The sequence below is a fragment of the Thalassophryne amazonica genome, chromosome 15, assembly GCF_902500255.1.
Source record: "Thalassophryne amazonica chromosome 15, fThaAma1.1, whole genome shotgun sequence".
Lineage (NCBI taxonomy): Eukaryota > Metazoa > Chordata > Actinopteri > Batrachoidiformes > Batrachoididae > Thalassophryne > Thalassophryne amazonica.
The window spans coordinates 86,726,034-86,742,838 of NC_047117.1; the positions used below are offsets into that span (position 1 = coordinate 86,726,034).

The 16,805-nt window shown below is 40.1% G+C and overlaps 1 protein-coding gene across 2 annotated transcripts in view; it reads right to left on the reverse strand.

The window, feature by feature from the left end:
- Nucleotides 1-92: 92 nt before the first annotated feature.
- cabp2a (calcium binding protein 2a) overlaps nt 93-16,805 on the reverse strand; it is a 30,456-nt gene continuing 13,743 nt past the window's right edge. Inside the window, exons 3-8 of one of the 2 annotated variants that reach the window (XM_034188000.1) lie at nt 6,714-6,935; nt 2,835-2,865; nt 2,179-2,313; nt 842-951; nt 566-713; nt 93-351 (exon numbers count right to left, since the gene is read on the reverse strand). In XM_034188000.1, the coding sequence (XP_034043891.1) occupies nt 326-351; nt 566-713; nt 842-951; nt 2,179-2,313; nt 2,835-2,865; nt 6,714-6,935 (672 nt within the window). In that variant the 3' untranslated portion in view covers nt 93-325. The remainder of the gene's footprint in view (nt 352-565; nt 714-841; nt 952-2,178; nt 2,314-2,834; nt 2,866-6,713; nt 6,936-16,805) is intronic. The other variant, XM_034187999.1, reaches the window with a different exon arrangement.

Sequence of the window (16,805 nt, forward strand, 5' to 3'; positions counted from 1 at the left end):
AGAAGACCATGACATCTAACAACCCTTCATGGCTGTTTGTGCAAGATATGAATCCATCTGAGATTGCAGGTTCAAATGATCCACTGTAAGAGTTACAGTCATTCAAAATCTTTCATGACTTTTTCATATCATGACCACATTTGTGATTTCGTATGAAGCGTCACAATGAAGGGATTCTCAAATGTTGGAGAGACAATGGAAGCAGGGGAAAAGAAAATACAGACATCAAGAGGTATTTGTAGATTAAGAAGAAAGACTAGAAAAGCAACAGTGTGTTGTCTGGTCCGTATCGTGTATCGTGCAGCAGCGGCTCAATGGAGATCAGTTAGCGAGACATCATTCGAACAAACTCTGCAAAAGGAAAAGAGATTAAGGAATTTATTAACAAAATCAGCCATACTGTCATGAACTGCATTCCTTCTTTCCAATCCCTGGTTGCTTTTCCCGTAGTCTGGTTGTGTAATGTTTACCCGCACATTTGGTTATTAAGCCCCAAATTTTATGCTTTTGTTTTAATTTTACTTTTTTCTTGCTGATCTAAAGAAATCATCGTCCTTTCACTCACCTTCAAAGTCCACCTGCCCGTCCCCATTGAGGTCTACATCCCGAAGAATCTCGTCAATCTCACGTTGGTGGAGCTGCTCCCTCATGAGCTTCTTCATGGCTTCCCTCAGCTCTCCGAGGCTGATCTGACCGTCACCGTCAGAGTCAAACTGAGGGTGAAAAATATTGAAAAAATATTGAAGAGCCGGGGGAGAAGGTAGAGAAAACTGATGCACACAATCAGGATAATATACAAGACAATCCTTCTTGGTGTCCTGGTGTCATCTTAGATGCTGACCTCTTTGAAGGCGTCCCTCAGCTCCTTGACTCCAATCATATCTGCTGTTTCTGCAAGCATTTTGGGTCCCATCAATTCCACAAAGTCCTCAAAGTCCACTCTGCCGCCACCTAGCAGGTATTAATGTAGTACAATTTATCTTGGACAGTCAAGGACAAAACATGTGCAAGTAAAAAGAAATGCATTAACGCTAAAACATGGTGCAAACACACAAAATAAAGTTACTGATATTAAAGCTGTATGGCCTTTGAGTTTTTTAAGATTTAAGTGATAAAAATAATTTTCTTTGTCACCACTATAATTTTATTCCTTAGAATTTAAATAAGAGATTCATAATATGATATTACCAATATGATCAAAGTTCCCTCTGTCTGGAATCAATTTAGTATTTTGACCCCTGAAGTGGAGAAATTCAAACAAGCAGATGCCATGACCTCCACTAGAAAAGAAAATTGTTTCAATTGATAACATTTAAATGTTGAACTTAATTTTGTAAGTTAGAGTTTATCTAACTATATAACATAAGTTTAAACAACATAATTCATTTAGATGTTACCAACTAAAACAACTTTTTAAGTTGTTTCTTTTTTAGTGTTCATTAGGTAGCGATGTCAATAGATCATGTGGGGATTTCCCCCCCGAGTTGTGTGAGGGATGCTGACAAGAACAGGCCAACTGCCAATCACAGTGAAGAAAGGCAGCGTAGCATCAGCTGACTGCTCGTGTGAACAAAATAAACCAAGATGTCAGCTTAATTCTGTATAAATCTACACTGAAAGAACAACCAGCTTACTTTATGTCACTTGATAAAACCTGAATGAATTAAGTTCTTTGAAATTAAGTTAAAAAGTTAGAGTAACTCTAACCTAATAACTTCATTTCAACGAAGTTAATTCATTCAGGTGTTACCATTCGGCACATTTCAATTAAGTTGGTTCAAGTATTTTCTCTTTTTCAGTGTAATTTTTTTCTTATATATTTTGTAAACTCTTCAAAATCTAAAAACACTATTTTCTAACCAGATAACACCTCTGAAGTGTTTTACAAGACATCTTATGGAAGTCAGTGTGCAGGTAATCTCAAAAGCTCATGCATGCACACATGCGCTTCCTCCTGCGGTTTGTCTGCACAATGGCATTTGACGGAAAAGACAATATTTACCATGGAATTCCGCCCAGATAAATTTGTTCTCTTCATTAAATCGAGCTGTAATTTTGCAACATTACGTAAGAAACCCGCTTCTAGAGAAGGTTCTGCTTTTGATGGATAAATAACTTTAATGTAATAATCATCGTCAGTTCCCTTGGTGCATAAATACGTTTTCATGCTGGACTCACAGATCTGCTGGCTGAGTTCAATCAGTTCCATCTCCGTGGGCATGTATCCCATCGTCCTCATGCACTCGCCCAGGTCCTTATAGCTAATAAAGCCGTCCTTGTCTTTATCAAACTCCTTAAACGCCTCACGCAGCTCTGCAGGAAAAACAGCAACAGAGGTACTACAAAGGTAGACTTCTGCCCGTTTTGATTGATTCAGTACTGTGGAGGTGGGTGTGGTTCTGTGTTGCCTGTATTGGTGGATGATGTGCAGCTGTGTGCACATACTCTCGTGAGCAATTCAGTTAACCAAGTTATAGTTGGGTTTGCTGTCGGAAACACCTGGTTAGTTAAAAAACACTTGGAAATGTCACCTTCTTACAGCTTCATGGAGAATTCATAGGCTTGGCTACAATACTCTCAGATCACAAAGTGGACCATCCAGACACGGGTGTGTTCATGCACAAATCTAATTAAACCGGTACATTTCGCTGGCTCTGTCTTGACAACAGATATAGCAGGAAGGGAGCAAAACCAGGAAAAACTCTTCAGTGAACAGCAAATATTAAAGATGTGGTTTGCACAGTCAACAGAACACGTAAAGGGATGCTGGCTCAGGAAGAAGACAGGGATCAGGAGTGTGGAGGATTTGGATTAAGCTTTTGATATCACTGTACCTTCCATCTCCTCTGGCCGGAGATCTCTGTCCTGCAGCGTGACAAATACACAGACAAATCAGATTCACTTGTTCTTTCTCTCTGCCTGCAAAAGTTTATTTTCACAAATAAAAATGCTGGTAGGAGGCACGGTGGCTTAGTTTGTTTGCACTGTTGATTCACAGGGAGAAAGTTCATGCAAATGCTCCCCACCTGGTCCTTTCTGTGTGGGGTTTGCATGTTCTCTCTGTGTTTGCAGGGTTTCCCTCAGGGTGCTCTGGCTCCCTCCCACTTTGTTTGACATTGCAGGTTAGGTGAAGTGGTGACTGTGATTGTAGGTGTGAATGAGTTTGTATGTGGTCATGTGTCGGCCCCACGTGTCCCTTAACTGGAATAAGTTGGTTTAAAAAATGGATGGATAGAAAATGCTGATAACATTCATCATCACTCATTCCTTATAAAGTACTTATGTTTCAATGTTCCACCTTCCAAGCAGCAATTTCTGCAGGCTTTTCCAAATTTCACCTAAATCTGCTGCACAATTGCTACATCTAAAGTATGTCCATAGAGTGTGCTCAGCAACAATACTCGACGTTAATATCACACAGGACCAGAAACACAAATCAAACAAGGAAAAGTGAAGATAACATCCCAAGAAACCACAGAAACAAGCTCCTTTTTAACAACAAATGTGCCAAACATGCTCCCATTTGGCGGCACAGTGGAATAGTGGTTAGCACTGCTGCCTCACAGCAAGAAGGTCATGGGATCGATTTCCACGTGTGGCTTTTCTGTGTGGAGTTTGCATGTTCTCCGTGTGTTTGTGTGGGTGTGCTCTGGATTCCTCCAACATCTAAAGACATGCAGGTTAGGTGAACTGGAAACTCAAAAATTGTCCAGGTCTCACTTCTAAAAGAGACCTCGATTTCAATGGAACTAAAATAAAAGCAGTCAGACAAGGTGAGATTATCAAGATTATTTTAACAAAATTAACATTTTTAAACATAATCAAGTCCGCTATTATCTTCATAAGATTTGGTGCTGAAAGCTATGCTGAGAAATAAAACTTGAATGGCCCATTCTTCTGCCAAGGCCCAAGACAAGGCTCAGCAGAAGGGGGCGCTGTTTCACCAAAGTACACATAACATGAAACCCAGTGGGAGATGTTAAAGAAATATTGATTACACATTATTTGGCATCCGAATCGGCTTACTGACTTAATGCTCTCCAGTGAAATTCACTGTGAAGTAAACTTCAGCAAGATTCATGTCAAATTAATATACAGAAAACAAAAATTAGCGCCTTGTGTCAGTTTCATTGAGGGGAGACAGAAATGGATGTTTTAAGGTTTGTCCAGGGTCCATCCAAAAATGTAATACTTCCAAATTGAGTTCAATTCCAGCAAAATTTGCACTGATTGATAAAAATCATTCAGCTGTTTTTGACTAATGCAAACAAATTAATAAACAAACATCAGAACCAAATCATGAAGTACATAAAAAGATACAGGAATGTGGAAATGCATATAAACAAATAAACTCATTAACTAAACATTTGTGTCAACAAATAAACAGAAGGGGGTGTTCACATAAACATTTCTCTTGTTTGTTTGGCATAATGTATAAAATACATTTTTTATCATTCCTAATCAAAACATACTTTAAGCTTATAATAGTCATATCTCACATTTCTTAAAGATAAAATTTTTAGCAGCAAATGAATGTTGAGAGCACATTTATTTATTGCATTTTCCTAGTAAGATCCAAAGATTTGTAAAAGAAAGCATGAATTTAAAAAGTTTTTTTAAGAATTCTCTACAAACACTTTTTCCCTTCATTTCCCAACCCCCTTCTCCCCCCAAAACAGCAATACAAAGTTTAAGATGATAAATTGGCTTTTCAGAGTGGTACTGAGGGTTGTGATGATGCTAGAATGTACTTGTTTGTGATGCGTTCACTGATGCTGACAGGCTGGTACATCGACTGCAGGAATCAGAGCTGGATTAAAGGATACGAAGCAGAGAAGAGTAGCCAGGGGATTACACCAGTAAATTTTATAACAAATCACCAAGGCTTATCTTATTTTTTTTTTAATTTCTCTGTCTGTTCCATCTGTGCAAATTATAGTTCAGCTTTTGATTATGTACATATATATATATATATATATATAAACACACAAAAAACAAAAGGAAAACAAAAACAAACAACAACAATAAAAAGTGGAGAAAAAACAACACAACTCAAGAGACAGCAATGGAAGAATCAGACTCAGTTTTATTTTATAAAAAAGTTTTAAACCATTAAAGGATGCCTCCTGGGCGCCTCCCTAGGGAGGTGTTCCAGGCACGTCCATCTAGGAGGAGACCCCTGGGAAGACCCAGGACTAAGTGGAGAGATTATATCTCCACACTGGTCTAGGAACGACTCTGGATCTCCCAGTCAGAGGTGGCCAATGTGGCACAGGAAAGGGAAGTCTGGGGTCCCATGCTGGCACTGTTGCCCCAGTGACCCAAACCCAGAAAAAAAGAAAAAGAAAAAGAAAAAAAAAAAAAAAAAAAAAATATATATATATATATATATATATATATATATATATATATATATATATATATATATATATATATATATATATATATATATATAAAGCTTGCATATAATGAGTTCAGGTGGACCAGCAAATTATGTTTGTTATGATCAAAATCCGTGATATGTATAAAACTGTTATATGTACAGTTGTATGCAAAAGTTTGGGCATCCCATGATTTTCCTTTATAAATCATTGGTTGTCTGGATCAGAAATTTCAGTTAAATATATCATATAGCAGACAAACACAGTGATATCTGAGAAGTGAAATGAAGTTTCTACTATCTACAGAAAGTGTGCAATAATTATTTAAACAAAATTTGGGAGGTGCATAAATTTGGACACCTTGTTAATTTTATTGATTTGAATACATTTAGCACTAATTACTGGAACACAAATTTGGTTTGGTAAGCTCAAAGACACTTGACCTTACACAGGTGAATCCAATCATGAAAAAGGGTATTTAAGGTGGCCATTTGCAAATGTTTCTCCTCTTTGCATCTCTTCTAATGAGCGGCAACATGGGAGCCGTCTTGCACAAAATATGAATGTGGAACAAAAAGTGCTACTTGTGCTTTACGGAAGTCAACTAATGACCTATGGAGACTGGGTATCTGTTGTGATATTGCATATATAGTAGTTATATATGACCAGTTATATATTTGAATAGCTGAGGATTCCTGCATATCATAAAAGTGATCCTTCTGAAAATAAATTAAACAATTGGCATCCAGAAATTGCTTGATGATCTTTGAGAAATTGAAAGCAAGATTAAACATATGTGTTGCAAAAATTCTGTTAAATCCTGTAGTCCCTTTAAAAGCTGACCTAGTTGGGTTCTTCGACATAGGCAGGCGAGTACGTAGGTAGATACCTAGGTATGGAGTTCTGTTAGTTGATAGATAGATAGATAGATAGATAGATAGATAGATAGATAGATAGATAGATAGATAGATAGATAGATAGATAGATAGATAGATAGATAGATAGATAGATAGATTAGCATCTAATTACACTAAGAGAGTAGTTTAACCATCTTAAACAAATTGTTTCAATTGGCAACATCTAAATGATTTAAGTTGTTTGAACTTATGTTTGTAAGTTAGATTTGATCTAACTTACTAATTATAAGTTCAAACAACTTAATTCATTCATGTGTTACCAACTGAACCAACTTTTAAAGTTGGTTCTTTTTTCATTGTAGGTTGGTCAGTTGAGTTTATGTGGATTTCTTTCTCTGTGGTGGTGGTGGTTGGATGGTTGTGATGATGTCACAAGATTGTCGTGCATGTGTGTTCCTGTGCGTGCGATACATACTAGCTGGCTCTGTTCCAAGCCCTCTCTGAGGAAGATACAAGCCGGCCCCACTATGTTGTGCAGCATGTTGCAGTTCTTAACCAGCGTGCACAGAGGCCCATTAAACTGTCGCACAATCCCACTGCCATCTTCGTCCTCCGTGTCCCCATCACCCAAAACACTCAGGCCCCTGTGCGTGACCACACCCGATGGGGCACCACTTCGGTCAACAGTTGAGGCTCCCTTGGAGGAGGCGATCCAAGCAGATCAGGAGACAAATAAAGTGACTGTTTAATTACATTGTACCAAAGCAGGTGAGTTCACGTGCAAACACAATGACAAAGGAACAGACACAACTTTAACATTCACAAAATAATCTCACATCCTAATGAGGTCAAATGCAACTCAGCCATTCCTTACCTTCTTCCCTTTTCTGCTTTTTTTAGATGCCTTGTTGATGTTTCCCATCAGCCTGCACTCTCGTAAACACTTCCCCCCCTCACTCTCCTCCACTCTTCTTCCTTGTTTCTCTTCCTCTGTTATTCTGTCACTCACTTTGTTCAGTTTTCACAAAAACATCCAGAATCCAGCACCATACTGCATCCGGTGGGTCCCACGGGGGAAGTTTTTTCAAGCATTGCAAGCAAAAGCACCTCCACTACTCAAACCCAGGGTTCCTCTCACTATGCCAACATCCTATTGGTCCAGTGACAGACAGTGGAAGCATATGCTGTCACGTTAAATCCTGAGCTCCCAGTCTGTCGTGTTGGACTTTGGGACGTGTTCTGTGATATTACGGGACAGAGGCAGGAGGCTGCAGATTGACAGGGTGGGCGGGCAAGCCGGGTTAGATCCGAGCAGAAACAGCCAGACTCTGATTGTGTGACTTTACCATCTCTCTCTCTCTCTCTCTCTCTCTCTCTCTCACACACACACACACACACACACACACACACACACACACACACACACACACACACACACACACACACACACACACACACACACACACACACACACACACACACACACACACACACACACACACACACTATTTTTTCCTGATTTATCCATCACCCTGTCTTGCCACCAGTATTATCTTGAATTTGGACCAACTTAATCCAATCCATCCCTCCCACTTTCCTCTCTCAAACATCGTATTTATGCTCTCAAAATGACCAGTCTGGCAGAAGTCGAGGGCAGTGGGCAGAGGGGGCGAGATGGTAGAATTATGGATGACGAGCTGCTTGCTGCTGTAATCCAGAACATTCCAGATTAGCGGGGAAGAGTTATGGTGACATGGCTTGGATGTGGGAGATTGAAGGGCGAGAAAGGGAGGAAAAATATTTTCCTTTCCTGTATTCTTTTTTGCTGTTGAAGCATAACAGAGAGCGAGAGAGAAGATAAAGATAACTTGAAACAATAAAACAGGGTATTCATGAATTTAAAATACAATTAAATGAGTAAGTGACCTTTTAAGATCATGTAGTGAGCCCTGGTTCATATTTGGATCACAACTATAATGTACTGAAGAAGTGATTCAAACACATTTAGATAATTTGATGAATAAATGAATAAATTAGTACATGTTGGGCCACAGCTTGCTATTACCCAATGAACACATACAAACAGATAATATTATTTGCTCACAAATGGGCAAAATTGGCTGATTGTCAAGTCTGCTACATGCTAACAAGCTAAGCTAGCATGTATCTTGCAAAGACGTCCCTGAGTTTATGACCAGCCTGAGAATGATACAAGAAACTGTCCAAGTCACTGAACTTTCATTGTGGTTCCATGAAATCAGTCGTTAGGAAATGGAAGCAATGTGACAAATCTGCTGGTTGCAAGTCAGCGCTGGTGCAAAGTGAAATGTGGGCATGTCCTCTGCCGTGGCAAGCCACAGGGATTCTCAACGCTGAGGCTCCTATGTGCCGGATCACGCTCATGAGAATGCGCAATATGGCCAAAATGTCATAGCCGACTTTCTTTCATAAAGCAGTACCCAAGTATTCTCCAAAGCCACCAAGTACCAAAGACATCTAAACATCTAGAAGGCACCTTCGGTCACTAGTTAGGGTCAAAGTCTCTCAACCCAACAGTAAGACAGGAAGGACTTGTATTCACAAAGCATCTTAGAGTTCACTCAGAGAGCTCTCAACTTAACCTAAAGATTCCTAGCAAGGAATCTTAGCCCAAGAGTGATGCAGAAAGTGTCTGAGAGCAACTCTGGGCACGGAGTGAACAGAAACTTTTATCTTTGTGAGAAGGTGGGGTTGACCCTGTTGCTAGACACTATGACACAGTCCTCTAACAGCTGTGATTAGATGTCACAAAAAGGGAAAGAGAAAAGAACAAATGTGCTCCACAGTCCTGCTTATAAATGGACAGTACAAATCAACCAATCATACAACCTGAATTAATTAACAGTTGAGTTGTCATTTGATTGGTGCTTTGTATGTCCCATGGATTATTTGTCCCATTTGTGTTGTATCTGCATGCAAATATGGTTCCATTTGCAGTGCAAATTTGGTTCCATATGTTTTGGACCATTGCAAGCTGCGAACCCCACCCACGCACACACTAGTGGAGCGGCATTTAGCTAACCATGGCAGTTTGTTTTGCTGATGGACGATGATTTGAACAAGCTAATTGACGGTGCTAATTCTTCTAACACACACACGAAAAAAAAACATCCACTACACCATAAGCTGTCTGGAAGCATGAAGAGCTATTAGGATGAAAACCTGAACAAATTTCTAATGCGATTTTTCGAGGAAGTACACAAAGTCTTTTTTTTTTTTTTTTGGAAGTATCACAGGCTACATCTGTCTTTCCAAGTTGACTGAGAACAATTTTGGACTCCTATTTAAAGTTTGTGTTGGACTGTTGATGTCAAAGCACCAGTGATGAACACCAAAATGTAAGTCCCTTTTTTGTTGTTTATAAATTAATATAATATCAAATGACAAGGATCAGTTTTAGCCATTATATAATGAATGTTTTGACATTCTTTCAATGGAACAAATATTTAATTCGGTGAAAGCTGGAATGTTCCACTCAACTCGGCTTCACCTTGTTGAATGGAACATTTCAGCTTACACCTCATGAAATATTCAGTATACCATTGAACTCATAAAAAAAATCATTATTTGTATACTGTATTAAAAAATGTGTCATCATAAAAATAATTGAATGCCATGATGACGAAACTCAATAAAATTAACTGAATTGTTACACAGCTTCAAAATGTTTGACCATACACCACTCACATGCCAATTATTATATTGATTACGTAGTTTCTTGTTATGTTTCCTCTCCATCCTTGTAAATGCACACAAGCAATGAGTGTGAGAAGCGCTGGTTCATGATGCAGTCCAAAGCAAGAGCAGAGATTGTAGCACACAAGCCAAGTTCTTCTCAAACAGGTGAGTGTTGTAGGCTACCATTTAGGCTATGGCTGCTGGCATCACTTACTTTGATATTAATAATTCTATGAATGTTATAGAATTTACATGCAATTTACATTTTTTCCAGCCCCTTTACAACCCTGACCATAATGATTGGGGAGAGTGTGAGTACAAATATTTAAGAATAAGAAAATAAAAATCATTGACCAATGATCTCGTCTAACCCCCCTGTACGTACCCCCTGAAGTCAAAACCCCCAAATCATGCATTTTTCACTCCAAAATGCTGCCTGGCAATGGTTGGATGACTCTACCTGGCAGTTCGGTATGCTCGAGATACCTCACTTTCCCTGCCGAAATCAAGTGACGTCATTCGCCTCACGAAGAACCACAAGAAGCTCCCCATGAACTATGACCTACATGTTCAGAAACTGACCATTACGGACAAAAATGATCACATTATTCATACCCAACAATATCTATGTTCCTGTGATATTTTGTGTGTGACGAGAAAAAGCTACTAAAATATACTCAACAAAAATATAAACGCAACACTTTTGGTTTTGCTCCCATTTTGTATGAGATGAACTCAAAGATCTAAAACTTTTTCCACATACACAATATCACCATTTCCCTCAAATATTGTTCACAAACCAGTCGAAATCTGTGATAGTGAGCACTTCTCCTTTGCTGAGATAATCCATCCCACCTCACAGGTGTGCCATACCAAGATGCTGATTAGACACCATGATTAGTGCACAGGTGTGCCTTAGACTGCCCACAATAAAAGGCCACTCTGAAAGGTGCAGTTTTGTTTTATTGGGGGGGGATACCAGTCAGTATCTGGTGTGACCACCATTTGCCTCATGCAGTGCAACACATCTCCTTTGCATCATCCGTGAAGAGAACACCTCTCCAACGTGCCAAACGCCAGCGAATGTGAGCATTTGCCCACTCAAGTCGGTTACGACGACGAACTGGAGTCAGGTCGAGACCCCGATGAGGACGACGAGCATGCAGATGAGCTTCCCTGAGACGGTTTCTGACAGTTTGTGCAGAAATTCTTTGGTTATGCAAACCGATTGTTTCAGCAGCTGTCCGAGTGGCTGGTCTCAGATGATCTTGGAGGTGAACATGCTGGATGTGGAGGTCCTGGGCTGGTGTGGTTACATGCGGTCTGCGGTTGTGAGACTGGTTGGATGTACTGCCAAATTCTCTGAAACGCCTTTGGAGACGGCTTATGGTAGAGAAATGAACATTCAATACACGAGCAACAGGTCTGGTTGACATTCCTGCTGTCAACATGCCAATTGCACGCTCCCTCAAATCTTGCGACATCTGTGTCATTGTGCTGTGTGATAAAACTGCACCTTTCAGAGTGGCCTTTTATTGTGGACAGTCTAAGGCACACCTGTGCACTAATCATGGTGTCTAATCAGCATCTTGGTATGGCACACCTGTGAGGTGGGATGGATTATCTCAGCAAAGGAGAAGTGCTCACTATCACAGATTTAGACTGGTTTGTGAACAATATTTGAGAGAATATGTATATGTATATGTATATGTGGAAAAAGTTTTAGATCTTTGAGTTCATCTCATACAAAATGGGAGCAAAACCAAAAGTGTTGCGTTTATATTTTTGTTGAGTGTAGCTTTCTTTACTGGTTTACAGGCTCTTTGTCATTGTCAGGCAGCATTTGGAGTGAAAAAAGCATTATTGGGGGGTAGTGGGGGGTTCGACTTCAGCGGGTATCTACGGGGGTTACACTAGATCATTTGGTCAATGATTTGTATTTTCTTGTTCATAATAACCGTCCGCATACTTTTAAGGGGGGTTTTCAAAATATCTGTGCGAACACCAACCCCAATTACAGCTCTCTTAAGGCCTAAGATGCTTTGTGAATAACTTTTATCTTACCAAGGGAAAATTAAGAATTTGAGGAATTCTAAGATTTTTTTAACCTGAGCTACTTTTAGCCTTAGGATGCTTCGTGAATACAAGTCCTGGATCTTTATTCTCCTGCAAAGATACAGCATCAGCATCGCCAAAAACGTCTGTCAAGCACTCTGAGTGGGAATCACCGAAATAAACACAAAACAGACCACGGGTGGTCAAACGACAAAAGTAACATATAATCAAGAACTGGATGGGTCAGTAAAACAAAACCCAGCAGCAAGACTATAACGGTAAAATTCAACAGGTAATTAGATGATTAAAATAAAATGTAAATAGATAAAAAAAAAAGGTAAACTCTAATAATTAGACAAATACTTGAATAAAATTGTTAAAATAATTGTGAAAAGTTAGAGGTCTTGAGTGTGTGTAGAATATGAACCTGCTCTGCTGCCTTCAGGTCCTGGGGAATCCTGGGACAGAGTCACAGACCGCAGTCAGGAAAAGGAAGCCTGATGGTGAGTTTTTATTCTAACTTTATCATACCACAAGGCCTGAGGGTCATCCCGGTGGTCTTTCTTAGACCTGTAGCTGGAGGGGTGTTGGCTGAAGGTCCAATACTCAACATATGTTTAGATCATTTTTGTATAATGCAAGAAAAATACATTAGATTGCCTTAAAAATCTTCCAAAATGATTCAATTATTATTATTATTATTATTATTATTATTATTATTATTATTGTGTACACCCTCCATTTACTGTGATACTCTGATCCTCAGTTGTTTGTTGGTGGATTTTTTATTTTGTTTAACAGCAAAGTTTGTATATCCATGTTAAGAAAGCACATACTCAGTGCAAATGCCTCTACATTTAACTGAATCTCGCAGTTTTTATTTTTAAAACAAACCAACACACAAATGCAAACCTCCAAAAAGAATCACAAGACCCACTTGTACAACTTTGCCTTTATTTGGTTCTATTTAGTTTTTTAATCTTGTTTTACCTGCTGCATTGATGCCTTTAAATTTTGATGCAATTTCTGACTGCTTTTCTGAAAGTTGTAAAAGAAATGTCACCTAATCGATGTTTTTCTACTGTATGGCCACTAGAGGTCGGCAAATCTTAATCTGTTGCACGGGCAAAAAAAAAAGAGTCAGCGATACCCAGCAACTGCCGCTAGATGTCAACAGAGTATACACACACACACACACACACACACACACACACACACACACACACACACACACACACACACACACACACACACACACACACACACACACACACACACACACACACACACACACACACACACACACACACACACACACACACACACACACACCCCTTCAACCGCTTATCCAGGATCAGGTCCCTGCAGTCATAATGCAATGTTTTATTTGAGACACTGTCTCAGCATTTATATTGGAGGGGGGGATCCTGATTCTGTGTCACACAAGGTCAGAAAACCCAAGTCGTCACTTGACATGAAACAATAACAAAGATTAAATGCTAAAAACTGAAGTAATGACAATGCATAAGAAAAATGGAGTGACAAATTATCAAATAATTTTATTAATTTAAAGCCAATTTGATATAACAGACCATGCTTCATTATTTTCCTCGTCTTACTTTTGTCACTCGCTCTTTATTTTTTATGAAAGTGGCCTCAAGGGCAGAAGCAACAAAAATACTTAAACATGGAGGTGATGAATACACAATATCCAACTGATTTGTCATTGACAGCAAACAAATGGTTACTTTCATCCTGTCACAAGACAAAAAGTCAAAAGAAAACCATGTGCGCCAACCCAGGGAGTCACTGGCCTCCTGAATTCAACATTGCACGTGCCTTTTTGCACGGGGACACAGAAATCTGCGCTATAATTAGTCACGACGGTTTGGATCCACTCACGATCACTGATTGTGAAGCAGCGATGAAGCTACTGAATCCTGAATCTGAACATCAGACGCTGATTGGCTGGGAGCTTCTATGTCGTCATTGCAACTTAGTTTGAAGCATGAATACAGCAAAACTCCATCACTCAGTACCATGTAGGGAAAAATCAAAAGCAACTGTATTTTTTGATGATGCCGAAGTAACAACTTGCTGTAAATGATAAACGACAGCTGGATGACTTTCTTGAAATGATATTCAGCTATTTTCTGTGAATGATAAAACATGGCTCTGTCCACCCCCCCCCACCCCCCCCCCCCCCCCCCCACCCACACACACACACCCGCCTTCAGCTGCCCTTTTGATGCCATAGTAAGTCTGGTGCTGACCTGCAGAGAGATTTAGTGCCGGATGCTCTTCCTGATGCAACTCCAGTTGTTCCGTGGAGAAACCTGCTCACTGTTCCTGGTGCTCCCACACAGTGTTGCAGCACGGTACTTACCAGGTATTTAAACATTGCGTTACATTCTTATTTCCACCCGTCATACACACCAGGGTGGATTTGGATGATAAAATGACAGGACAGCTTAGATCAAGCAAAACCAAAGCTCCTGAGCTCCAACAAGTCCACGTGAACTGGTCCTACCACAGATCCTTCACTCTGCGCTTTCTGGTTTTAAAAGGTTCCCCTGAGAACACATTACGTAGTCAGAACAAAGATGAGATGAGTTGAGCTAAAAGGATTTGAAGCTACAATGTCTGACTTATATAACAGTACGTGCCTTCGCCCACTGTCCCAGCTGGGCCTGGACAAGATTAGCAAATGGAACCCCGGCGTCGTGTAGCGGACTTTTTTCCTGCACGTATTTCACAAACATGCACAGAATGTCTCGGATTAACTGGCGCAAGTCAAAGGTGGCATTAAACGCAAAGAGCTGCTCACGCGGATAAAGAAAGATGACCTGATTACTGCGGCTCCACGTCTCAGTCGACACACCCGGTGTGAAGCCAAAGCATGAAACGAGCTGCTGGGTGACAATTCATGTTCTGTCCCTTGACAACGGCAAGCACAGCAGAAGACAAGGCCAGTGGGAAATCCAGAGCTGGGACAGTCAACAACATGATGGACCACTTCCAAAAAGTGAGGATTTTCCATGTCATGCTATGCTAACAGCTTTAGCGGGGGTCAGGTCAGACATTTTTCCCACCATGGCGCTCATCCATGTGTGTTTGTGTGTTTATGTTGAGTACTCATATATTGCAAAGGCTGCAAACCACTGTTCACAAAAGGGAACAGTCATGACACATGCTCATGTCATGACTGTCATGAACTGTCATGACACATAGTGAATGTGTCATGACAACACACTGACAGCATACATGTTAATTCACACACAGCAAACAACAGAACTAACAACTAAATCATGAATATCAACTTTATGATACAAATATAAATGTGGAAAAGCTAAAAGCAACCAACACAACCAACTGTTCTCCATTAGGTGGCGCTATCCTCCTTCATGCTTTCAGGAAGCCAGACTGGCATCCTCCAGTTTTTCACTTTTAGATGATTTTGATTCTTGGATGAAGTTATTTGACAAGGAAGTAATTGTCTTTAATGATGACGGCATCTCAAAACCAACATCTGCCTCATCTGGTTCTGAGCTATGTGCAGATTAGTGGTGAGAACACAGGTTGGTAGTTTAAGTCCAGGGGGCAACTGGTGTCTTAGGCCTCCCCCCAGCTCACAAATCAGCTAAAGGGATACCTGATTGGTTGAGGATGGGGGTTACAGCAGTGGAAAGGTTTATGTCTCTGTAAAATTTACATGGCCGGGTTTGCAGGGCCGCTGCTAAGGTTTTGGAGGCCCTAAGCATAACTGGTCAGGGAGGCCCCCCCACCCCCATACAAGAGAACCCCCCCCCCCCCCCACACACACACACACACAAAAGTTCTACTCAAACCGTTACTATTTATTAAAGCCTTTAAGTTTAGCGTTTAAAGCTACATCAAATCAGCAAAGCCAACGCAACCTAGCTTAAGCAGCACCACTGAACATTAAGTAATCAAAACAATTTAAACCTTTAACATGTACTTACCAGCAAGGGATGCACGGGCATCATCTTTTTGTTTCTTTTTCCTCTGTTTTTCAGCTCCAGACTCCTGCTGTCGATTCATTGTTTAATTGTGGCCTAGTGGCAACTTGTTGTCTCGTGTCAGAATCGAATGTGGGCTAGCAGTGCTACTTCAGTTAGGCGCAGGGTTGCCAGATTGGGTGTTTTCCCATCCAATTAGTTTGTTTAGGGTAAAAATATGGCACTGGAGGAGTTTTTTGTATAGAATTGCCACACACATTTTAAAAATCAGTTCAAATTGCGCAGGATTTAGTGCCTCCATGCATTTTTGAGCATTTATTGGACTGGAAATCGTCACATCTGGCAACCCTGGTTAGGCGACACAGCAAACAGAGAAAGACGCAAACAGGGCTCTACCATTTCAGGGAATCAGGACGGGGGTGGATGGGGGCTTTATATTAGGCAAAAAAAAAAAAAAACTGTTAATTTGCCCCAATGAAGTAATGGGGTAGGGGCCTACACAATGTTTAAGGACAAAAACGATGGGCCTATTCATAAATAATTCATATTGATTTTGAAATGTAATAACCAGTGTTGCCACAGTTACTTTGATAAAGTAATCCAATTACTGATTACTCCTTGAAAAAGTAACTTAGTTACTTTACTGATTACTCAATTGTAAAAGTAACTAAGTTAGACTACTAGTTACTTTTTTAGTTACTTTCCCCAGCTGCCGACAACAACCCTCTGCCACCTCAACATGACAATGATACCTGTTTTGCCAAAACTCACTTTATAGTCACCCTTTCTTGACTTCAATGAAAATAAATACTTGT